The sequence below is a fragment of the Venturia canescens genome, chromosome 4 (assembly GCF_019457755.1).
Source record: "Venturia canescens isolate UGA chromosome 4, ASM1945775v1, whole genome shotgun sequence".
Taxonomy (NCBI): Eukaryota; Metazoa; Arthropoda; class Insecta; order Hymenoptera; family Ichneumonidae; genus Venturia; species Venturia canescens.
This window is the reverse complement of record NC_057424.1, coordinates 4,843,012-4,868,835: the sequence shown is the minus strand read 5'-3', so window position 1 is coordinate 4,868,835 and position 25,824 is coordinate 4,843,012. Positions and strand designations below refer to the sequence as shown.

The 25,824-nt window shown below is 35.5% G+C and overlaps 1 protein-coding gene and 2 long non-coding RNA genes across 7 annotated transcripts; all 3 read left to right on the top strand.

Moving 5' to 3' along the window:
- The first annotated feature begins 828 nt into the window (after positions 1-828).
- LOC122408822 (uncharacterized) lies at positions 829-3,763 on the top strand. 2 transcript variants are annotated; one of them, XR_006260548.1, is made up of 4 exons: positions 847-883; positions 958-1,098; positions 1,273-1,557; positions 3,607-3,763. It is a non-coding gene; the product is annotated as an uncharacterized lncRNA (long non-coding RNA). The 2 variants fall into 2 exon arrangements; XR_006260547.1 differs by having other exon boundaries at positions 829-1,098.
- Positions 3,764-6,367: 2,604 nt separating this feature from the next.
- LOC122408998 (uncharacterized) lies at positions 6,368-8,304 on the top strand. Its single transcript, XR_006260584.1, has 3 exons — positions 6,368-6,382; positions 7,648-7,967; positions 8,155-8,304. It is a non-coding gene; the product is annotated as an uncharacterized lncRNA (long non-coding RNA).
- Positions 8,305-11,850: 3,546 nt separating this feature from the next.
- LOC122408997 (G-protein coupled receptor 143-like) lies at positions 11,851-25,822 on the top strand. 4 transcript variants are annotated; one of them, XM_043416161.1, is made up of 8 exons: positions 18,830-19,486; positions 20,651-21,432; positions 22,237-24,016; positions 24,194-24,305; positions 24,393-24,487; positions 24,619-24,797; positions 24,890-25,217; positions 25,372-25,822. In XM_043416161.1, the coding sequence occupies exons 3-8, from the start codon at positions 23,867-23,869 to the stop codon at positions 25,588-25,590; spliced, it is 1,083 nt and encodes a 360-aa protein (XP_043272096.1). In that variant the 5' UTR covers positions 18,830-19,486; positions 20,651-21,432; positions 22,237-23,866; the 3' UTR covers positions 25,591-25,822. The 4 variants fall into 4 exon arrangements, with proteins under 4 accessions (XP_043272095.1, XP_043272094.1, XP_043272096.1 ...); XM_043416163.1 differs by lacking the exon at positions 18,830-19,486 and having other exon boundaries at positions 20,020-20,820; positions 21,194-21,432; XM_043416160.1 differs by lacking the exons at positions 18,830-19,486; positions 20,651-21,432 and adding an exon at positions 11,851-12,092.
- Positions 25,823-25,824: the final 2 nt, after the last annotated feature.

Here is a 25,824-nt window from a genome sequence, read left to right as displayed (position 1 = left end):
TTTTGGAGAGGTCAGAAATTAAGGACACCTTTACTAGCAATAACATGGTTATTTAAGTGCAGCAACAATAACGAAAATCCATTTAAAAGAAACAAAACGTCAAAAATTCTTGACTTTTCAATTCAAATTCAAAACGCAAAAACAATAAAGATTTCGACTTAATTTTACAAAATAAATGCCAAATTCTGAAAGAGCACCCTCAAAAACCCTCCGTATCAGGTTTTGAAGAATTTTTATTTTGTTCCTCAGTTGAAACTGTGTACTTGAAATTGCGTGTCCAAAATTGTCGTTTTGCGCATTAATAGGTTAATTTATTCCAATGAATTCCGTCTTACTACCACTCGGTGTCGTTATCACCGAGTACCTATGCTCAATTGAAGTTGATAACGGAGTAATGCAAACTATCAAAACACTAAAACCCAACTCATTGCTTTTGTTTGAAAAATTACACATCAAAAGAGCTAGTTCTTCCATTTTACAAAAGCAGCGTTCTCCCTCCATACATGTGAGATAGAAGGGAAACATAAATCGGAGGCGCAACATTTTAATGCATTTGAGTGTACTAAAGAGTTCAGGCTGGACATCGCAGTTGCATGTTCTTCAACGAATACCGATTTGATGCATCCGGTTTGATGCATAATTCGTTAGATACAGAAGAGATGCGTGTGTTCAAATATGTTGTATGCACAGTTTAGGAGAATTATGCATCCATGGATAACTCCACTTTTACTCAATTGCGTGGTGTATGCCGTTTGCATATAATGAATACGGATGCTCAGATATCGTAATTTATCAAGACTACTCTATAAATAAGCAAGAAATAATCGCGAATAGGGAACAGTACGAGTTTCAAGTAAAACGAATCGGTTACGGGTCTTTGCTGGTGAGTTTCTATTCGTTTGATACTTGCTAGAACTGTTCACGAGTAAGAATGAAGATAGTTTGGTGGAACTACAGTTTTTACGGCCTAATGGCAATTGTTTTTGGGATAATCGGCACTCTGGCCCCGACCATCGACTGCGTAATTGTCAACGACATTCATGCTCCTTGTCCGCGTGGACAGGTGAGGGATTCCAATGGACATTGTCGTGCATGCAAGTAAGCAATACGACCAATATTTTTCTCACTTATCATCGCTAATCACCTTTTTTCCTTCAGAGTTTTAACAATTATTTGTTAAATTTTTTACCTCGTCCCGATAATAATGATTTAGCGTCACTCCATACTTCAATATAGTAATGAATCTAATATACCAGTATGCGTTTGTTGCAGTGGCTGTGGCAAGAAATAACGGATGGTCAAAACTATAGTAGAATAACACCTGATATCATGATTAATCTACCGAGGACATTGTTACGCTGAAATTCGCGAATATCTTATGTCGCAGTACAACAGAAGTTCGTTGAGACGAAGCATGCCATCATCGTGTTGGATGTTCTCTTGTGGTTCAAGCTCCACCGCGGGCTCCACTGCCTTTTATTTCATCGAATTTCTCGACGACATCTTTAAAATTACAATTCATTTACTTAGTCATGTGAAACAATGACCGATTAAAAAGTAAGAAAAAAAATCTTTTGTTTTCTCTCCTTTTCGATAAATAATATTTTTTCAATGTTCTTAACACTAATCACTGACACTTCTTTAGGAACATTTTTCAGCAAGCATCACAGAGCAACACTGTGTTACCCAATGCGTTCCAATAACAGGGAAATAGGCACAAAACATATGGGGTCGTTTAGACCCCAAGTGAGTGATTAGGGTTCATAAATCTTTCTTATAATCGTTGAGCTGGCATCTTCCGACAATGAATAATAATATATATTCGACTCCGCCAGAATATGGCACTTATTTATCGAATCTTCATTGTACACAAGAATGTTGAGGAGTGGGTGAAAGAGCCCGTCAAAACAGAACGCCCCCCCCCCCCCCTCTCGCTGCCCGAGAGTTAAGGCTGCTTTTTCTCATTGAAAATTCGCTGCTTATTTTTTTCGGTTTTTCAACGATACAGATATTATTATCGTTTTTTCCCTTTCGAATGTACAATTTTTCAGTGAACATAATTTCTTCAATACTTATTCTCCACCTCGTGAGCCAATTTTTATAGATCTGAAAAATTTGCTATTTTTAAAAAAATCGATTATTTTTGACGAATATTAAGTGTTACACAGATGTCTCGAGCGAAATGATCAAATTCTATAACGTTTGAGTTTCGACAAATTTCTAGAAACCATGAGAAAGCTTCGGCGGAAGTATTGCTTTTCTCCTCGCATCTGCAGTTCTCCTTATATTTGCTGTAATGGGAACTTTGGCACTTCCGCAACCGGCTCGATCCTGTCGTGCCACATCGTGCCCAGCTAATTTCGAATTCGATCAGCGTAGTTACTGTGAAGACACCATAATTGGTGATTCTCCGGGTGATATTATGTACTATCTAAGGGCATCAGTATTATCGGTAAAAATATCGAAACAAAGTATCGAACATGCTTTGAAAACATGATATATAGGAAATAGGAAAAATTTGTTTCTCTATTTCTTGCGTTTCCCCTCATAGTATATGTCGTTTTGTCAGATGATAACACCTCGATAGTACATCCTGAAACAGCGAACTTTTGATCTACGATATTCTTTGTGTCAAATGATTAATCTCCATTCCAATTTTGGCTTACTCCTGATCCTTATTCGTCAAGAGGGACCAGTCAATAAAATATCAATTCTTTTGCTTTTCGTCGCAATATGCGCTGCTTTTTGGTGATGCTCTTTGGCATATTTAATGTAATATCTTATGAGATACTACCTTAAAAAAACTACATTCTCGCAAGAATGTTGAAATATATACGTGCTATTAGCAAGTGACAATAGAACTGTTTGTTTATTTTTCTTCATCCTGCCTGAAAAAGTAGTAGCTGAAGCGGTATCCAATCGAAAAATGGATCAGAAAATTCTCGCAATGAAGAAATGAAAAACAACTGTAAGATCATTTAGCTATGCTGATGGTAGCAATATTGTTGGGAAACCCAAAGTGAGTGTTTGACGTGCAAGGACAACGAAACTGCGCCATCAAAACATAATCAAGTTGTGTATTATACGTTGTCGAGACAATCGTGAAAATAATTTATATGCAGTGAATTCTTCCGAAATCCCCTTCGCAACTTGCAAAAATATGACGATTAGTGACCTATCGATCCTGTGGACCATTTTTTTGTTTTCCAGCATGAATTCATACCAGAATAAATCGAATTGTTGAAAATTGAGTGTTTTTCCCTTCTACATTTTTGCAAATTTTTTCCCAGCTCCGCTGCGACTGAACCATTTGAAAATCATATCCATTATTTTCTTCTCAATGTTGTAAGATTCCAACGACTTCAACGAGGCAACAGGATAGTTTTGGACAGTATGATTCTTTATAAAATGAAACTTGTAAAATGATATAATGATTTTAAGGGTATTTTTCTTCGCATAATTAGAGAAAAAAAAATCGTGAAAATCGAAGTAAATTGTTCCAACGCCTGCAAAAATATTAAATTTCATTATTTTCACCTACGTTGAGGTTTCATATTCTTAGAAAATAAGTTATTAATGTAAAATCAAAACCTTTTATGATTTCAGATGAAAATTGGAATGGCTACAAATGTACGCAATTGAAAAACGAAACTCACAATCTTCAGCGGACATCACAGCGCAACGTTGTTATTTTTGGATGAAATTATGTAAAAAAAATCATAACAACAGTTCGAAATATAAATGAAATGATGTCAAAATTTGATTAAATTCTAATTAATTCTTCCCACCCAAAAAAAATCCCAAAAAATCAGTTTTAAACAGCCTTCTAATGTGGTTAAATATTCACCGAATAGTAAAATATATCATACGTCTTGGCATTGTTGAGTTTTAAAATATAGGTGAAACCATAAACTGGACGTTCATGCTACATAATTCATGGTAATCAATCAAATTTTTCATTGGCCTCATTGATTCGAATTTATAAAATATTTTACCTTCTTTTGATACTATACATATATCACCTGTGAGGGGTCACTCATGGATTGGGTATAAAAGAGCAGATCTATTCGAGCTGTAATCAGAAAGAGAAAAAGTTTTGTCTGGGATTGAGTCTATTCTAGTTTAGACAAATATCTGGAAAACATGAAAATCTTCGGCGGTAGTTATTATGCTCTCTTTGTTGCAACTGCAATCGTTCTTGTATGTGCTGCTATGGAAACCTCCGCGCTTCCGTATATAGGAGACTGCCCTGAACGTGTATGCCCTGATCAATGGAGGTGGTCATCTACAACCTGCCAGTGTTATTGCTGGGCGAAAGATACGGCTGATTGCCATAAGAAGCACCCCAAGCAGCGTGTTCCCACATCATTTGAAGGATAAACATCCCTGTGTTCTATCAAAATGCAAGGAGCAGTTTGAGCTGGTGTAAATAAATTCAATTCAACCGATCACCATAATATTTCAAATTTGTTAAAAATACCTAATAAAATTCATTGCAAAACCAAAATACCAACGATTCTATTTTATGGTACAGTAAGAGACAAAAGATCATTCAAGTTGCAACTGTCATCAGCGAATTGCTTCTGTCGATATAAATAGGTGGGCGAATAAATTTTGATCATTCACTCCAGAACCGCTTAAACAATTTCGGTAAAGTTCACACAAGAAGAAAGTTCATAAAATGCGCACTAAGAAAAAGTCTGTGTAATGTTTCGGTTTACTGTTTTTCATGGTAATGCTAAAACGTATTTTTTCTGAGTTCATCGGTAATCAAAACCTGTTTGTGAAGACAGAAAAACCGGAATGACGATTACGACTCACTGAAACTGACAGTGATGCGTTGGTGTGTGGCTTCGGCGTTGGCTGGCTGGCTGGTTACTGAAATCATGTTAAGCCGCGAACTAAAGTTTTCTAGAGTTTTGTTGTATAATATTCAGATCGATCGTGCTCTGATGCAGAAAACTGAAATATTTTCGTTCGAAGAACCTAAACTATACGCCAAATCTTATCAGAATAAGAGCAAATAATATTGCTGTCAACATTACCAGAGAGCTAATAATCCTTTTTACAAAGTCAGACACTCTCGCGTTACCGCCAAAGAAAATGCTAGATGTCCTTACGTAGTCTCTACAAAGATGACGATAAGGGACTGCCTATTACACGAGTATTTTTCATGTATCAAAATATACGGTTCAAATGAGTTATATCGCTGCTTCTTACGATTCTACTTCTACCACTGATACGACCCAATAATTTCGAAGATAGAAAAAAGAATAATCGTCGAGATATGAACCATTTTATTATTCGATGTTTCGAAAGTTAGTTATCGCTATCGCGTTTATACGAAAATCTGATACGTCGACGATTATCGAAACGTTTTTCATATTTCTACATAACATGATTAACAGCGTATTGATGGGTTCTGGGGAATACTGTTAACTCCGATGGTTCATATTTATCAAATTTTCATTGTAACAGACAACTCAAAGAGATGCCAGCATTTTTACTTTTACGCCTTCAATTCGTAGAATAGAAACAACATTTTTCGTTCATAACGATCAACTGGTTTTATGATTCACGTCTTTCACGGTTTTGAAATTTGTACTGAAAACTAATGGAACAGGTTGGAACAATTGTTGAACTGAAAATATTTAAAAAAACTAGTAATCGACTATACGTAGACGCACCCTGACTAAGGTCAATTATATAGATCCCGGAGTAACCGTCTACCCGTTTGAAGCGGGTGACCTCTAGCGAAAACTCATCCATTATTCCAAAATGGCGGATATTTTCACGGGAAATTGATCGTTGGCGAGAATTTTTGTTATTGGAGTTCACTAAGGAACTTCATAAGATTTGTATTCCGATGGTTTTTCTCTTTCTTCATGGGACCATGTCTGAATATTAGTAATTTGGTTAAAAGTCTAATTATTGCATTTAATTATGCGCAGTTTTCGTGTAAATATGATTTGACACATGTATCATGCCCTGGTAAGTATAGAAAAAAATAGGAGAAAACATCAAATGCTGTTGATTTATTCCCATCATTAATCCAATGTTTGACGATGATCTATGTAGCGACACATTTATCGCGTGTTAATTTATCCGCATCATCGACCCGTTTGGCTTATGGATTCAGTATAAAAAGGTGGAACATTATTCGAGCTATTATCACAAGTCGAACCGTCTTGTTTGGAATCAAATCTATCCGAGTTTCGACAGATTCCTGGAAATAAGCATGAAGGTCTGCGGTAGATTTTTTGCTTATTTTATTACCACTGTAATGGTACTCTTATTCGCCGTGATGGGAACATCCGCAGCTCCAAAATACCAATACGACCTGAGTAAGGAACCGTGTCCTCCTGGTTACAAATGGTTCGAGGTAACTAAAAAATGTTACTGCTGGTACGACAATCCTAATGATTGCCGTAAATACTGAAAAAATGAAAATTCTCACTTCATTCGGCGTAACAAACGAAATTTCATCGTTACTAATAAAATAAATATATTTGTTATGTCGTCATAAAATGAAAAGATCAGTATCGGAAAAATGCATTCTTCTTGATTCCGCTGACTTTGTATACTTACATAAAATGAACCAATAAATTCTCTAAACAAAATATGATTTTTTCGTATTAATTAATCGAAGCCATAAACTGTACTCATGAACAATCTTCAGAAAATCCAACTCCTACCTGACACTAATCTCTTTCTTTCTTTTATATTTTAAATCTGTTAGCAAAAAGGAAAATTGTCTAATTAACTAATTAGCTAACTAACTAATCGAGGACTTTAGTAGAACATTTTTTTCAGAGGGTATGAGATAGAATTAAAATATAGTGATACTACGTTCAATTGCATCCGATAAAATTTATCAGCAATCGAAAAATTGAAATACCGATTTTTTCTAGGGATTTTGAAAAACTACAATTGGAAAGTAAAAAATTATGATTTAGAGTTATGGATGTGATTCAGAGTGGGGATCCTACTGACCCTTCCACATTTTAATTTCTCAAAAATATATGATAAACCTTCTATATTGCCGCGTGCGAAATATGAGACACGAGCATTTGAATCCAGTCAGCTAATTTCTCGTTAACGTTACCGAACCAATTTTTTCGGTGCTTTCTCAGGTGTGTACGAGCGATGTCACAATATCACGTGAAATTTTTTATTTTCAATATTTCGCTCGTGATGGACTCGAATATTAATTCGTGATGGAGTTGAATGTCAATGTGGCACGACTGGGTGCTTCGATGTTCCTCCCAATATATTGAACCCAAAATCTCCTTGTTCCAAGTTCTTGAAAATCCATCGAGTAAACTTTTGTTTTACGAAGAATCAACTCGTGTATTGTTCATCTCTAAAAAGTTTTCCGTCGCAAGAAATACAAACAACCTGCGTCGCTCGGATAAAAAATAATTATTTCAGAATGGTTTATGTTGAAGTCAACAAATGACTTTCAACAAATCATGATTCAGTGTCGAGTTGCTGGACAAACCGTTAAATTTAATCGAACTACGCTTCAAACTGTTGTACGATATGCGCAGTTCGCAGATTTCCGTATTCATTGATGAGTTGATTCCTTGCCAGTTGGATAAATCCTGTACGTATAAAATGAATAGAAATGGTGAAATATGTTAATAGAATCATCTTGAACGATCCTCAAGAGGATTTCAAATGCTATAAATAAGCGGGGGCATACGCACGTAAGACAAACCAGTCGTGAATCGTTTCAAAGAACAGTTTCAATAAGCCAACGTCGCAATATCGAAAATGAAGCTCCTGTGCTGGAACAACTCTCTCTATGGATTAATGGTAATAATTTTAATGCTCTTTGGCACTGTGCTTCCATCCGTCGATTGTGGAACTGGTCCTAAAGATCCTTTGCGTGACGGTAATCAGATAAAAGGACCTTGCCCCGGTGGTCAGTTCAGGGACGCTCAGGGGCATTGCCGTAAACTCGTGTAAGAAAAATTACTGAATTATTGATACTTATTCATGTCTGTCACCTACATTTGGGCTTTAAAAATTAATTAAATAATCATTCGTAAAATAGTGCTGCATTGAGAGAATTACTGATCGGAATCCATGTCACGAATCTAGAATCATGAATGCAGATTTCGATAAAATTACACTTCATGTTTGTTACAGGGATTGAGATCGATCGAGAATGTGTCGCGACAATGATGTTGTTTCACTGGAATTTTTAAATAGCCTGATAACAAATGTACAACTGATTCGACAATTGTGAAACTATAAGAGTTTATCACAAGCCTATTAAGAATAAAGTGTCGACAAGAAGTTCGGGGGGCTTTTTTATTCTTTCCCATTTGTCTGCCAAAAAATATAATCGTTTCGATCGAAAATTCATGTTACTGAAAAGTAATGCAATGAAATGCAATTACTATTTATTCCAATCACTCATAAATATGACTGCGACTGAGCATAAAGGGCGTCACCACGTGTGGCCGCTGAATTTTCGAGGTTTTTTTGCGATTTTTTTTTGCGGCGAGGAATAAAAACATAGGCTTTTGAAACTTTAAACGTTTACTTATTGGTATTTCAACTGTATGATACAATTTTTTAACTCTGATATCTCGGGTAGATTCGATGTAAAACTATTGCACAGGAACCTATATATTTCTCCATGGTTTCCACGATTCCAGGGGATTGGTTTGTCTGAGATGAAAAAACTAAAGAGCGTTTTGATTTGTATAAAGCAGTGGCTATTGCCTGAACTAAAATCATACAGAAATATTAAATATCGAAGGATTTTCACGCTTTGAAACATTTTTGAAAATTGAAATTTTGTGATTTAGAGCGCGAAAGTCCTTCGATTATTAATATTTCTGTATGATTTTAGTTCAGGCGATAGCCATTGCTGTATACAAATCAAAACGCTCTTTAGTTTTTTCATCTCACATAAACATAAATTAAAGAATTCTATCATAGAGTTGAAATACCAATAAATAAACCCTTCGAATCATATTTTTACTGTGAAACAAAAAATAAAAAAATCATACTCAAAAGGGTTCCGAGTCTGGTCTTTGGGTATGAACTCCGAGTCCCAGTTCAGAGTTTGTAATGTTAAAGGGTATGAACAATGTAAATATTGGAATTTTAGATGTTTTATGTTTACTTAATAAATAAAAATCTGTTGGATGGATTTATATAAAATTTCGTACACAACTTTTGTATAATTACAAGAACTGGAGAAATTTTCTTTTTAATTTTTTCAATGATCTATTTTCGCACAATAGTATGTTGAAAATGGCATCTCTGAAATCTGGCCTGAGTGGCGTTGACAGTAATTCACTAAAATGGAACATTTGAGGGTGAACGACTCTTGAATTATGTGATATATTAGCTATAGCCGAACGTAGGGGATTTTTAGCTTAGTGCTAAGAAAAAAATGGCGCGCATTTGAAAAAAAAATTAAAATCTTCGTAGATTTATCAGTAGAAAATCGTTTGTAGAAAACAAAATAAACAAATTGAAAAAATGGCTACGTCTAACTAAAAAGGAAAGCTTTCTCTACGCAACCTTCTTTAAATCGAGTCGTTAGAATAAATTTTTTTTTTTGCTGTAACGCGGCCAAAAAAAAAATTATTTCTAGTAACGGCGTTTAAAGTTTAGGAAGAGTTGAATCGAAAAGATCGTTTCGGCTAATAAGGTCAGTGCATTTTAACTTTATGGCATCGAGTACTGCTTTTGGCAGTACATCTTCATGTTCCAAATCAAGTGTACCAAGTGCACTTTTTGCCACTGGCACCATTACTCTGACCTCCAGGACAGTTTTTGTGCATCGGTTTTATCTCTATGCTCTCTATGAATACTTAACGTCAAATGTTCACTTCAAACTTAGTATATATATTTTTTGGAGGAGGGGGGTATTTATGAAAAACAAAATAGTATATTGTCTTTGGTACACAATATACTAGCACTCTTAACGTTAAAAACGTTTTTTCGAAAAACGACGTGGTTGCGTCGTATAAAAAATTTATTATACTTCTTCAAATTTTACACAGTTCATACACTTAAGGAGTTTCGGTACAGGCGATACAATGTTGCCATGTTAAACCATGCTAAAAGCATAAAAAATTTCAAAAAGTTCAGAATTTTATAAAATTTGGTGAACATATTCTTTAGTGCCAAATTTGACAATACAAATTTTTTAAGATTTTTCTTCTACACAGTTATCGAGTAATTGATCACTAAAGTTGACGTGTATAAGCATAGCGTTTCCATATATATAGGTATACATTCCGGGCATAAAAAATCTGCTTTAATGCGTAATTACTCGATAACTAAGTAGAAGAAAATTTTGAAAAAATTTGTGTTTTCGCACTTGATGTTGAAGAACATTATCACCAAATTTGATCAATTTCTTAATATTTAGACTTTTGTACCGAAACTCCTTAAATTTAATACAAAAAAAGCCTAGGGGAAAGGTCCTATTTGAGATTTTTTTTGAGTCTCGTTCGCTCACTTCATTCTTGCTTTCAAGTAAGGTTTTTTCGGATACTTTTCCTAAGGACTTGCTAATCCAACTGCTAATTGAGGTGAGTTTCAATGCGTCGTAAAATTTATGCGCAGTTTAGTCAAATTCAGTATCCATATAAAGCCCAAAAGTCGACATATTCGACAGAAGACTACAGCGGAACTTGCGATATCATTTTTTTCGATTTGATTTGCATGAGTTATCTATTCATTTATAGAATGACCGAAGAATAATTGACATTGCAGCCGTATGGTTTAGTGCGTTCTCGTACGATTGAAGACTCTTACGAAGATGCCGAAATATTTTGAAGGAGAAGAAGAAAAAACCGGTTCCAACTCTTATAACCGTTAGCTCTGTCTTTTATTCACGAAAATCTCATCAGTAAAAATGAAGATATCGTACTGGAACGTAGTTTTTTATGGCCTCGTCTCCATAATGGTTTTCGTACTCGTTGGCACTTCGGGCACGCAACTTCGGAATCAAGCGAAGTTTCAACGAATTTTCAAAGAGTATAAAGATCTCTGGTGGAAGATTTGCTTTTCGGTCTGCAATTGCAATAGCATTAATTTTTTCGTAATGAAAACGTCCACAATTTTCGTACAGTAACGGTTTTATTTCTTTTGTAATGCCATCCAGCAGAATGCTTTACTCTAAAAGAGACCACCTACGACATCTCTTGCACCGGATGCATAATCACGCTCATTTTTGTTTTTTGATATCCCTCAGGCTCTGATCGGTTAATAGAAATAATATGCTCCTTTGTTACTTCACTCTTAAAAAGTAAATATTCTTAATTACGAATCCCGATTTAGGGTTTTTTGACGTTAAATTGTCAATTCAAATCAAGCATAAAGAAAAAGTTCCATGTGGGACTTTATTTGGGTTTCGCTTGCCCGTTTCGATCAAGGTTTTTTTGAGGACTTTTCCCAAGAGCTCGCTCATCCACCGCAGGGCACTTTGGCAACAGTGAACAACAGAAATTATCGATTCCCGGTGAAACTTCATGAATTGTCGAATTGATTCCGCTAAGTATCGCTTTCAATCGAGCTGGGGTTCAATGCATCGTAAAAATTCATGCATAGTCCAGAGGATTTGAGCATACCTATGAAGCCCGAAAACCGGCGTATTCGGCATAAGAGTGCAGCAAGGCTTGCAATGTCATTTTTCTGACATTTGGATTTTATGAATTCTATTCATTTGCAAAATAACTTATATTGTAAATATGATTTAGCACATTTTTCGTATGAGATCCAGACGATTGTAAATGAGCCGAAACATTCTAACAGAAGAAGACGAACCGGTTTGCTAGTATTATTATCATCGTTAACTCTCTACAGCAAAGATACTTGCCAAAAATTTCATCAGTAAAGATGAAACTGTTGAGCTGGAACGTCGTTTTTTACGGTCTCGTATCCATGATGGTTTTCGTGGTCATTGGCAGCTCGTGTAAACCTACTCTACCTGCAGTTACATCTACTTATCGTCCTGGTACGAGGCCCCCCTTCCCCCCACCGACCGTGGCGATGATTTTGGGATCGTGTCCAGATGATCGGATGAGGGATTCAAATGGGCTTTGTCGCAGGTTCATGTGAGAATTACTTTTTTCTAAGCCTCCATTTCTCCTCGACTTTTTCTTCTCGGGTATGAAAAATGCAATGATTTTCTGTTCAAAACTTCAGTGTTAAATTGATGATAGACATCAATTCCGTTTCTGTTTTGTTCTGTTCCGTTCTTCCGTTTTTTGTTTATTTTTTTGCAGTCTGTGTGTTTTGAGAATTTTCGAGTAAATGGCAAGGCTCGCGATGTTCAAAGGTAGATTCAGTGTATGATTTAGTTTCTTCAAGATTGACAAAGTCGGTTCACATTTCTAGCTTTTGATATAAAATGAAGAAATGAACGCGTTTTTTGTCTTTTGTGCTATTTCCTAATAAATGGGGGAATAGGACTGATCTACATCACAAAGTTTGTATTGGAATAATTTATTGTAACGCCCGACTATCTCTCGACGAATAACTCAAAATAAATTCTCCTTGTTTTGTGTCTCTCCGCATTGCGTCGGACTATCGCACAATAATAAGGGAATTCCCAGGTTATAAATAGAAATTCCCACACTGATTGCCCCACATCCATCCTCGGCCGATGATGAAGCAAAACGCCTGTCCACCGGTGTAAATAAACACAGCGACAGCGAAGAGCTGAGGCGACGTCCCGTACCCCGTCCTCCCCGACTACCTACCTGTCCACGAAACCTAAACATCAGGATCTGTCAACGACCCGAGCCGGATCCACACTTAGAAATATCCCCCAAACTCATAGCCCGCACAACGCGGAACATTTAAATCAAAAGGGGAAAGAATATTTCGTTTCATTATTCAGATTCGAATGATCTTCCTCAGCAATTACTTCTATTACATCCCAATGTTAAAACGAGATCTTTATATCATAGTTGATTAAATAATCATTTGAAGAGATACTGATTAAACCTGTTGCGCTTTAAAAACTTTTAGTGTTTTTGGTTATTTCCACGAATGTATAATGATACGGAAAACTGAATTCCTGTAATTCACTGGACGCTTCCATCTTCGTGTTTCGATAACGAAGAGAAACATGTTGCAGTAAAAATTCTTTTAAATTGAAAAAGTTCGATAAAACGCGAAAGGGAGTGTTTTTATTGATAAATCAATGGTATTTTCGAATTTATTCGAATTTAATTTTGCAGCTAGTGGAATAGACGAATTGCTGTCGTCAATAAAATATCCAGTTTATCCTTCATAGCCATGTCGCCTTCGACACTTTGTAATGCAAATAGCTATTTCATTATATTCGACAGCGGAAGATTGCGACCGGGCTCGCATTGGCTCTTTTGATTTTTTAAATATGTAACGGCTATTTACTGCCGTAGCTTTTGAAACCTGAAAAACAGCATGAATGCTGTAAAAAAAACATTTAAGCGCTTTGGGCAGTCATCTGTAAAGTCATAGAAATCAATGCTTGTAAGACTTTTAATTTAAGAAAGAAGACGTTGTCAAATAAATGCAGAAGTTGCCAATCGGATTACGAACGAAAATAGTTACAAAAGAAGGAAAATGGGACGCAAAAAATTACAACCACAGAAAATACAAACACAAAGCATTACGAAAACAAACTGTGTATTTCTATTATATACTATATATTTGAAGTTTAGAATAATTCTGAATAATTTTCCGTTCGTTATAAATATCCTTCTCAACTAGATACGTCTCTTTGCGTATATACATGATCCACCTAATATTATAGATCTGACATGTTTTGATAGTATGTAATGGATCAAACCATACCGATATTATGGCTCCATGACAGAACGTCGAGCGACAAAATAGAATTTAGGGTAGGCGAGGGTAAAACGGAATACCCAAAAAATTAGGGAAATTTTTTTGACTTTTTTTCAACTTTCATATTTGTCCGAAAATGAACAAAAAAAATATTTTTCCAAAACATCTTGATTTTTTTAGATTTTGGATTTAAAAAAATGGTTTTTTCAACATATATTTTTTTTTAATTCTCATTTTTATATAATTTCAAGGTGAAAAAGTATTTGTACTGAAATTCATATATTTTCATTGCCGTTTACGACAGTAATCGCAGATACAGGGAAACGTGGGGCAAAGTGAATACTACCATAAGCGTCGGTTTGTATATGTGCTGTCAACTATTGTTGTGTTAAAAAATTGATTTTTCTTCATACCTCGGTCGAAAGTACGCACTTTCGGCCCCGATTTCAGGGCCGAAAGTTCAACATTCCTGCATTTGTAAAAAAAAAACACGCTCGCTGTGACAGCGGGAGCAAAAATTTTTTCAGCCCTCCGGGCGGAAAGTGGCAACTTTCGGCCCGCTGCGCGGGCCGAAGTTGCCGCATTCCGCCTGCGTCGGACAGAAAAATCGTATACACTCCACGGGAGTGAAATTAGACCACCTCAAACCGCGTGCTTATCACCCTCGCCTTCGGCTCGGGTGACAATTCTGCCCGCGGTTTGAAGTAGTCTATTTTCCCTCCCTAGGTGTGTAATATACTATTCTCTGCACACCTTAGTCGAAAGATAACATTTCTGCGCTGTCAAAACTGCATGCGCTTCATTTGTCTCGGCGGGAGCAAAAACTTTTTTCTGCATTCCGAAAGGTTTGACGTAATTATTTTTTTTACTTTTGACGTTTGACGTTTGAACAGATATTGCTTACGTGTTTTTTGAAAGGTTGTGTCTAGTCATCTGCAAACCGTACGAATAAGATTATGTTATTCATTCGGAAATATGTTATGGAAATGCCATATTATTTCCAAGCACTATTATCAAAACAGTACAAATCCGAACGAATAACATACATTTATCCTTCCAGATAAAATCAATGTGAAAGCCAAAAATAAAGTGACCAGGCTGATAAAATGAATATAGTCGTTCGGAATAATGATTTATTTTCAGCTTCATAGGAATGCAAATATTCATATTAATTATCTTTGCTAATATCTTGTTTTTTTGATGCCTGCCCCCCCCCCCCCCGACCAGCAGCACTCGCTTCGCTCGTGCAGCAAATGTCGGGGGCAGGCATCAAAACATCTTCTATGGATAGTTGCGTATTTCGGAAGAAACGTACTTTCGACCGGCTATGAAGAAAAATAGTATACACCACAAGGGCAGAAAGTTTGATATTCCTGCACTGCGCGTCACAATGCCCGAGGCGAAGCCGAGGTGTGTGTAATATACTTGTGGTGTAATATACTATTTCACACTTATTTTTCATTTCCTGCTAAAAAAAAATTATGGGGCAAAGTGGACTTTCCCTCGAAAAAAATGCTCTACTGACGATTCTGACTAATTGTCTTGAATATATGGTAGAATTGAATGAAATTGGAATTTATTGAAAAAAAAGAAGCAAAGTGAACTTTTCTTTTTAAAAAGAAAATTTTTGTGTTCACTTTGCCCAATTTTTTTTTCATAAAATTCAGATTTTATTCAATTTCACCGTACATTCGAGAAAATTAGTCGAAATCTTCAGTGGAGCATTTTTTTGTGTCAGTTTGTCCGATTTTTTAAATTTATTTTGAATTTTGTTAAAAGTTTTTCGTTTGAAAACAAAGCTTATTTCGAGAACTGTTGAGGGTTACGTTTGAATTCTGGCCGTCATATCAGGTCGAATTAGTTGGCAAAAAGAAAAAGACTGCGAAAGTAGCTAAACTTCCGTTGCCAGACGTTTCCTGTATTTTTTGCGAAGAACTCTATTCGAAATCGGTCGTGCAATGGATCGAAACCGTCCCCTATTTTTATGGACCATCAATCAAACTTTGATGATCCAAACTAACGATGATTTACACAAGGTTTCACGTTTATTTCACACCGTGTAAATTTTCCTCGAGAATTGACTCATTTGCTGATGAATTTAGAATAAATGGGCAAATCATTTTTGAAGCTGTTGTCAAATACTCAAAACATCTTAGCTGGAATCAAATCTATCAGAGTTTCGAAAAATTTCTGGAAAAAACGAACATCTGGTGGGAATTTTGCTGTTCTTGCTGCAATTGCAATATAGTTGTAGTATTTACTGTTATGAAAATTCCCGCATTACCCCATAAATTGGGAAATAATTGGGAGTAATGCAGTCGCTAATTCCTTGGTCGTCATTTTTAGTAATAGCGAAAACGCCACGTTGGACGATATTTCAAAATTCGAAATTGCTCTGAATAGCAGAGTACTCGGTTTTTGTCTATTTGCCTTCATTCACGCGTAGTCTCTGCGTAGATATTTTTTCACATGACTTCATACATCTGGCATACTCTGGCGGTGTATAATGGGCGAGAGTATATGTCAAAATTGAAGATCCATAACAGATATCGATCAAATTATTGAATATCCTTAATGACAACGATTTATGTCAAGTCTAACACTTGTCGTCAAACTGCGCGTTCATTTTTTCGAGGGCATTGACTATTCGGCTTATAAGTTTAGTATAAAAAGGTGAGGCGTCAGTCGAGCTATCATCAAACAGTCAGGACGTCTTGTTTGAAATCAAATCTATCCAAGTTTCGACGAATTACTGGAAAACACGAAATTTTATGGCGTGAGTTCAGCCTTACTTGCTGCAATTGCAATGGTACTTTTATTTGCTGTAATTGAAATTTCAGCACTCCCCCGGGAATGAAGAAAGTGCAAGATCACTCGTAGATGCCCTCCGTGTACGTATGGAGCACCCACACGGTGCGAGTGTGTCTGCGGAGAACTTATGCCCGATTGTGACTTGTCTACGCCTACCACTCACGGACCTCTTGAAATAGATGTGTTTGCGACAGGATAACTTCGCATTCGATTTAACTTTATCGTCCGTAAGAACACAAAAAATGTCACAGAAATTGAAAAATGTTATCGGAAGGAATTTTCCTTCGCGTTTGTTTTCTGCGTTTTCCTCTACTGTACTTGTTCAAAATAGATGTTGAATAATAAATCAAATATGTAGATTCTCATTGCCTACTGTTTTTAAATGTATTTGACCAACGCATTCTCAAACTGAAAATTGACACGTAATAAAAAAGAAATAAAGATATCGATGATTTTGGGTTACTAAGAGAACTTTTTAAAAAAGAAAACAACCCATGTCTTCTCTTGAAAAAAAATGTAGAAAAATGAAGATCATCAACCGATACGTGACGATATGAATTGAAAACGAAAAAGGAAATACAGTTACACAACTCTTGAATGCGTGTTAATTTATTCAACTCATATTCTTTTTAATCGAGGTGAGTTTCCTTTTTTCATATTAAGGAGGGTGGCTACGTTCGTCAAATTGATAAGAAATTGATCAAATTTGGTGATAATGTTCTTCAACATCAAGTGCGAAGACACCATTTTTTTCAAAATTTTCTTCTGCTTAGTTATCGAGTAATTACGGATTAAAGCAGATTTCTTATGCCCGGAATGTATACCTATATATATGGAAACGCTATGCTTATACACTTGAACTTTAGTGATCAATTACTCGATAACTGTACAGAAGAAAAATCTTAAAAAATTTGTACTGTCAAATTTGGCCCTAAAGAATATGTTCACCAAATTTTATTAAATTCTTATCATTTTGAAATTTTTAATGTATTTAACATGGTTTAGCATGGCAACATTGTATCGTCGGTAGCCACCCTCCTTAATTACATTGAAGTTTAAACTGTAATGTGCAAGACATGGATTACTCTCGGCTCACACGTTTGTATCAATTTCGACCTTGAATCTCAACGTGTGGTATACACATACCCATATATAAACTCGAAGAATGTTGGAGTTAGAAAGTCGAAATGATGGGAAAAACAACAATCTTCTAGCAAAAACCTCACCCAGGGAATAACGGTCGCGAGGAATACAATTTCTCATTCTTCGATTAAATTTTACGTTTGGCGTTCACGATCACGCCTTTTAGTGTTATACAACTATTATTAAAATTATAAGTAGAATACAAATAATCTTCTCGATATGAAAAATCGTTTTTATAAATCCAACCTATGTCCTCTCACAGTTCCATGAATACCATCCGTACAAAATAATTATGAACGTGCTGATGTTGCAACTTAATGATTCAGTGCGATTATCAGATGAGCTCAAGACTATTGTCAATGAGCCGGAACTTAACGGAGTAAGGTAAACCGGTTCCGAGTTTTCTACCGCATTATCTTTCTTCTGTTGCGCTATTCGCTAATGTCACATTAGTTAGAATGAAGCTACCGTGCTGGAACAATGATTTTTCCGGTTCCATATCTATAATAGTTTTAGTGATGATTGGCATTTTGACGATGAACGTTGATTGTTGGCGCAATAATCGAGGCGGCCACCACGCGATCAAAGGACCCTGCCCCCGGCGTCAGATGAGGGATTCGAGTGGACACTGCCGCCCTTATGTTTCGTGAGGATTACTATTTTTTACTGCCTGAGCTCAAATCATGTTTGTCAGACAAAAAATTACATACTTTATCCGTATATTAAATATCTCAGCGAGGCTGGCCGGTTTAACGATCACCCCGTGTGGCAGCTGGATTTTGTGGGGTTTTTTTGCGATTTTCTTTCGGCGAGAAAAAAAAACTTAGACTTTTGAAATTTGAAGAATTTATTTATTGGTATTTCAACTCTATGATAGAATTTTTTAACTCTGATATCTCGGGTTAGTTCGGTGTAAAACTATTCCACAGGAACCCATATGTTTCTCCATGATTTTCACGATTCCAAGGATTGTTTTATCTGAGACGAAAAAACCAATGAGCATTTAGATTTGCAAAGCAGTGGCTATCGCCTGAACTAAAATCGTACAGAAATATTAATAATTGAAGGATTTTCGCGCTATGAAACACAAAGTTTCGATTTTCAAAAATGTTTCAAAGCACGAAAATCCTTCGATATTTAACGTTTCCGCATGATTTTAGTTCAAGCAATTAGCCACTGCCTTATACAAATCAAAACACTCTTTAGTTTTTTCATCTCAGATAAACCAATCCCCTGGAATCGTGAAAACCATGGAGAAACATATGGGTTCCTGTGGAATAGTTTTACATCGAATCTACCCGAGATATCAGATTTAAAAAATTCTATCATAAAGTTGAAATACCAATAAATAAACCCTTAAGGTTTCAAAAGACTGTTTTTTTTCCTCGCGGCAAGAAAATCGCAAAACTACCCCAAAAATCCGGCTGCCACACGGAGTGACCTCCTTAAATTTTCGCTCGGAAAGCTCACTTGCAATTATGGATCTCAATAATGATTCACTTTAATAATTGCAACTTTCACCGCATTTTGTGAGGGTATATTCATGCGTATGCGAAGAATGCGAAAGTCAGTTGCACGCCAACGATCGACTTGCCATTTGCCCAGAAAATTGAAAGAATACGCTTCACTTTCCGGTTTTTAATAATACATGGATTTTCCTTTATTTATCATTCGGTCATTTGCCAAAGAAAGTTCTATTTTCTTGCCTTTTTTTGCAGTTCGTATGTTTCAATTGAAGCGATAAAAATTTCCGAGAATTCTAACAGATTCGCGATTCGAAGAGCGCGACTGGGCTCACGCTGGCAAAAATACATGTATTTTGTCATGCTCTCACTCAATCGTTTCTCCTACGTTTAATATTGGTGAGAAAAATCTAAAACTCAGCACATATATTGTGTATATAAGAAGGTATGAAATTTATTTTTTTTAGATTTTTCCAACAACTATTATTATAATTACCAGCGGTACACAGATAACCTTATTTTTTGCTTTTTACTAAAATTACTAAAATTTTTTAATAAAATTCCGTACTTAAAAGTTCAATTTTTGTAAAAGCTCTGGAAATTCCTTAGAACTAAATTTGAATTTCAAATTTAAACAAAAAAATAATTTCAAATAAATTAAATAAATCATATGAAAAATTAACTATAAAATACAATTAGGTAATATATTTCCACGTAAGCGTTTGACGGACCGCTTTAAACATTGCTTACGTTCGATACCTCTAGGTCACCTGTAACAAACTCATTGTAAAGAAAATCAAGATACCAGCTCCAAGTAAGCGGTCCGTCAAACGTTTACGTGGAAATATATTACCAAATGGTATTTTATAGTTAATTTTTCGTATGATTCGAAATTCGGTGATTTTTCATAAATCGATGTATAAAAATATAACACATGTAATTTTATCGTCCATAAGAGTTGAATCTTTAATTACAATAATTTATTTGAAATTATTATTATCTTTTTGTTTAAATTTGAAATTCAAATTTAGTTCTAGGGACTTTCCAGGGCTTTCACAAAAATTGAACTTTTAGGTACGGAATTTTATAGATATGGTTGAAAATATTATTAAAATAGCAACAGACACAACCAGCAACGGTTGACGGGAATAACTTAAAAAGTCAAAAATAAGTAATTGTAATAATAGCTGGTAATTAGCTGGTAAGGGTAGCTGGTAATTATAATAATAGTTGCTGGAAAAATCTAAAAAAAATAAATTTCATACCTTATAATATACACAATATATGTGCTGAGTTTTAGATTTTTCTCACCAATATTACACGTAGGAGAAACGATGGAGTGAGAGCATGACAATATACATGTATTGTTGCCGCCTCCAAAATTGAAACCTGTAGGGGCACAATTTAAAATTTTCCAGGCGTCTTAAAAATTTGCATACCTCATTTTTTATACACCTTGATTGTGTTTTTATGAGGGGACTTGCGAAATTCACATGTGACCCAAATAACGACCACCCTAATGTATATTATATTCGTCGATATGCGATGCGAGAGGGACAAGAGGGGGAATTAAACTGCGTTTATTCAGGTGAAAAACAGATGAATGATTGTATTGGAATAAAGAATCCAAAACTTAATGGTCTCTCCCCACCAACCACATCATCAATATTAATCTCAATCATTAATATTATCAACTATCGACTCGATTCCCAATCGTCGTGCACTCTTTGCGCTTCGATACCATTAAAAAGACTTTTTTTCGAACGTTTTTTTTTTTGAATGAGGACTAAAATTCAGAGGTCGTCATGAGTACAAATAGATTTGTAATCTCACGAAAAGCATCATTCGCGTCTGCGTTAGTAAAAAGTTTTTCTTCGGATCGCACAACGACGATTATTATTGAGTTGAATTTCGGACATTAATAACTGAAATTTTGTCGTTTTTTGATAATCAATATGAAGGCACTCTCTGGTCTTTGGATCTTTTTTATTGTACTGGCAGTGACCATCTTTGTCATAATTGGCTCCCCCCACGCGTCAGTTGATTGCAAGCCGTGGGATCCATTTGAAATCAACCCGAAATGGCAATTTCTTGCGTGGTCATCGAGTCAATCAAACCCGTGTCCAGAAGGCTTCGAGTTACACGATGGCGAATGTTGGGCCACAACGATCTCGAGTTGACAAGATACTTCCCGTGCAGTGTAAATCCATTGAGTTTTCAAATTATTCGTAACATCTTTACGATGAATTATCTGTGAAAAGCACCGAGGACATTTAGTACCCTTTCACGTTTTTCAAAAAGCACTGCAAATAGAAATATCTGATAATTTTCTCGTTTCTTACCCCCTGACCTTCCATGTAGACCCTAATTTTTGGTGCAACAAAAATGCACGAGGCATCATATCGTTACGTTCTTTGGCGGAAAAATGATAATAAAAATATACCGAAAATCGAATGTGTGCCATCAAATTTAGGTTAATTTATTTATTTGTTTTCACGATATTCCACCAGAATTTTGTTTTTCAACAACTCTCGAGTACAATTGAAAATAGAAAAACCATGTTCTTGCCTCTTTTCTCGGATTGAGACGGATCATTTTGGCTGGGACCATGTGTATATTAACCTTTTAAGGATGGGGATTTTAACGTTGATATCGACTTTTTTTTACATGAAATTTTGAATTTTTTACGCGAAAAATATAATGTTTAATCATATTTTTCAGTAATCATGCTTTAATTATTATCAGTAATTAAAATAATACTGAATTTTAACGAATAGAGTGCAAAAAATCAACCTGTTCAGTCAATTTCTGTGATTCTTATCTCGACTCTGATTTCCTTTGAGACCAAGTCTTTTCAATAGATTGGAAATGAATCTGTCTCGCTGGACTGCATGAAAATCTTAAGAGCATATGCCCTCAGTGCATTGAGCGTGTTGTTCGATATCACATGTACCACCAGTTACCAGTTTACTAAATATCTATATATTTGCTTTGTTTGTTACAGAAATTGAGACCGTTCCAAGTCAAGCTCGTCGAGAATCATCTATGTATACGAGGAAAAATTCATGCTGTGTCCCATCGTTATATAACGCGACGTCGAAAATGTTCTCTTCGAAAATAAAGAATCTTCGTCTGTGAATACCTCAAAATTATCGAAAGTTTATATTTTCATTAAATTGAAGCCTCTGTATCCACTATCTGAGTTCAACATTAACAGATTGATATAATAACGCATAAGATTTTTTTATATCACACTTTGTTTACTAATGTAGGCTTGAGGAGTCGCGCATAGGATGTATTCTTGCTCAATGTATTCTAACATCGCGTCCTACCTAGTGCTTACGACGAATAAATATGCATAAACTAATCAGAGATCTGAAAGTCGTTATCATTTTTTACTTTCCGGGTAAATCGATAAATAATTTTTTTTATACATCTTTACATTTGTCCAGCAGCAGGTAATTGATTTTAATTTTTATTGCGAAGATAAATCCTGGTATCATTTAGCCTGGAATTAATCCCACATTTCCTAAAGTAACAAAAAGTGTGGGAAATTTTATTCGTTATTGTAGTATATAGTAGTTGGCCGTATTTACACGAATAGCCATTATTACACCCTCTGTATTCGCGAAAAGAATACATAAAGTATTATATATATCGATCTGAGAGTCTTGATCATGCGAGAAAAATGATCCGTTCTTTTCGCACTTTTCTTTTACACCGATTATGAAAGAAATTCTGTTCAATTTTTCAAGATATATCATCTCACACATGGTGATAATAACTTGAGCTTGGATAATTCTTAGTTTCTAGAAAAATGTTCGAAATAGACATGACGCAGGACACTCTGCTATATGACCATATCTGACAGCGACATTTTCGTACGGAATGAGTTCGTTCATTCAATATTTATCGTGCAGTAATTATACGAGTTTCACTGATCCTTTTCCCAATATGTGCAAAGTGACATGTAATATGCGTCTTTTCTCTGCAATTATTATTCTTTTACGATATGAATATATATACGTAAAACTACATCACCGTAGTATATCATTGTTATTAAATCATGCACGCATATATATCTATATGATCTGTACGCACTCGACGATGAGAAAGGCGGGAAGCATTCGGTCAAGGCTTCCGTACGGCTTCTTTAAGTAAACGTAGTATACACAGAGTCATGGGGAGAGAAGAAAAAAATTCCCTGGAAAAAAGTACATTTACTTAGATGCAGCACAGAATAACGATAGAGTGTTGCATAAGCAGAAAACAGGCGTCTTTTTTAAGTTGTCGTTCTCTTCATCGTTGTGGTTATGAATTTATTCGTTAATCGGGATTTAAAACATTTTTTTCTTCGATTTTCAGTGAGCGAAACGCGTTTCTCGAGATAGAGCTTTCGTCGCGTCGTTCATACAAGTTTGTGCGCGTGTATCTTATTTTACAGCCAAAGCAAAGTACTAACCGCGAGATAAGACAGTCGCCGGCTTACCGTACCTATCTCATTCTATCTCGTGTGTGACTTAAAAAACGAACGCTCTCTCTTGCTCTCTCTAGAATACGCGTTTTTGAGCACAGACTTGAGCATAAATCTTTTTGTAAAGTCGCAAATTTGAATAAACAAATAAAAAACTAATATGGCCGACCCTACAATACAAACGTTTTGTTGTCATCACAACAACAGTACTGACATGGCAGTAGTTATAATGCAAGAATTTAACACTGATACTTATAATACTGTTTGCATGCTCTCATCGGCAATGGGAATTCTCGGAGCTATATATCAGGTAATTCATTCAAATATAACTCACATTGTGGAACATTTTTTTAGCTTCTTTATTCGTAACGAATACTTCAATGTTTATTTATACACGGATGTAAAAGGAAATCTGTCAAGATTCTATGATTTGTATTTCTCAAGTGTTTTGAATGGAATAAATTTTTATTTCCATTTACTTTTTCAGATTCTTCCTCGGCAAACTTCCTCATGGACTCATCGGTGCCAAAATTTTTCAGCCTCCAGAGGAAAAGACATTATTATTAGTTTAGCTATAGCAGATCTCTTTGCTTCATTGGGTATGTAAAAAAAATACATACGATGTTTAGCGTCATTATAGAATTGAGGAAACAAATAATGTAGTTATCGTTGCACCATATTTACAGGAGTTTTTGTCAGATCGGCACTGTGGATGAACTTTAAGAGCATCATGCCCATGGAGGATGATACTTCGAGCGTTGTATTTTGTGCCCTTTCATCGGTAAATATTGAAAACTTCATTCCTCAAATATTGAGCGAACATACAGGTTGCCAGTTGCAAAGTCTGTAAGATTGGGGCAAAGAATGTGAAGGAACATTCAAAAATCAGAATGACGAACAAGAGTTTTCCAGGCTTGGACGCAATACTTCTACATGGCCACATGGATTTGGACTCTTTGCTACGCATATGACATGAAACTTCTGCTTGGTGAACGAGCTGGACATCCATCTTATTATCACGCTATCGCTTGGATCTGTCCTGCTGTACTCACTACTTTTGGCTTAACCATTTTGTACATTCCTGATGCGAAGTGAATATTTACAATATCTTGTAACAATTTGATTACATATGTCAAAGCCCTCATTAGTTTATTCTCTATTTCTTTTTTGTTTTTAAAAATAGTTGTCACAACTTGACATCCCTGTCAACAGCAATATTGCGGATACTGCCAAACTACTGTGCTACGTACGTTTTACTGGCAGCTGTAATGATTGTAAATCCTGCGCTGTACGTCTCGTCTACGAGGAATTTACAAGACGCTGTCAACTGCAGTCTCTCTCAAGTTACCGGACGCGAGAGGAAACTTGTCCAAACAATTAAACTCAAATTCGCTCTTACCAATATCGTCTATTACGTCTGTTGGGTACCAAATTTAATAAATGGTATTCTTTTGTGGACCTTGTGGTTCCAATTACCAATCAAAGTAATCATTACTTTGTGGTATATTATGGTAAGTTATTTCATCACAATAACAATAAATGTAAATTTTGTTTTGTTCATCATATATTCTCAGATTTCGTAATAATCACAAAAGTATACTCTAGATTTTGCTCAATTGAATTCATAATAAAAATGAAATTCATTGTTTCTTTTTTTGCTCTCAGGCAGTGACCAATCCACTCCAAGCATTCTTCAATTCTCTCGTTTACCGTCGGTGGGGTAAACGAGAAAAATTACGTACGGAATGGTGTCTCAAGAAATTGGGATTCAACAAAATAGTAAAAGAAGACGAGAGTAGTGATTTTTCGGAATCTTCCCCGTTATTGACGCCAAAGTATGCTTACACGCCACACACGAGCATAAACGGTTCGTCGTCTCTCTGAATAAAGGAATAAATTAATTTATATAAAAAAATGGATTTCTTTTTATAAATATTTAAGAGCTAAGAATTACGACTGTGATACTACAAAATACGAAGCGTGTTACGAAGCGAAGTATTATAATATTCAAATATTCTTTTTTTACTCAAAATGCGTTCGTTTCAATTTGTTTAAAATCACGCAAACATGTTCGCAAGTATTTTATTTGTATAATAAAAAAAAGTAACAAAACAAATA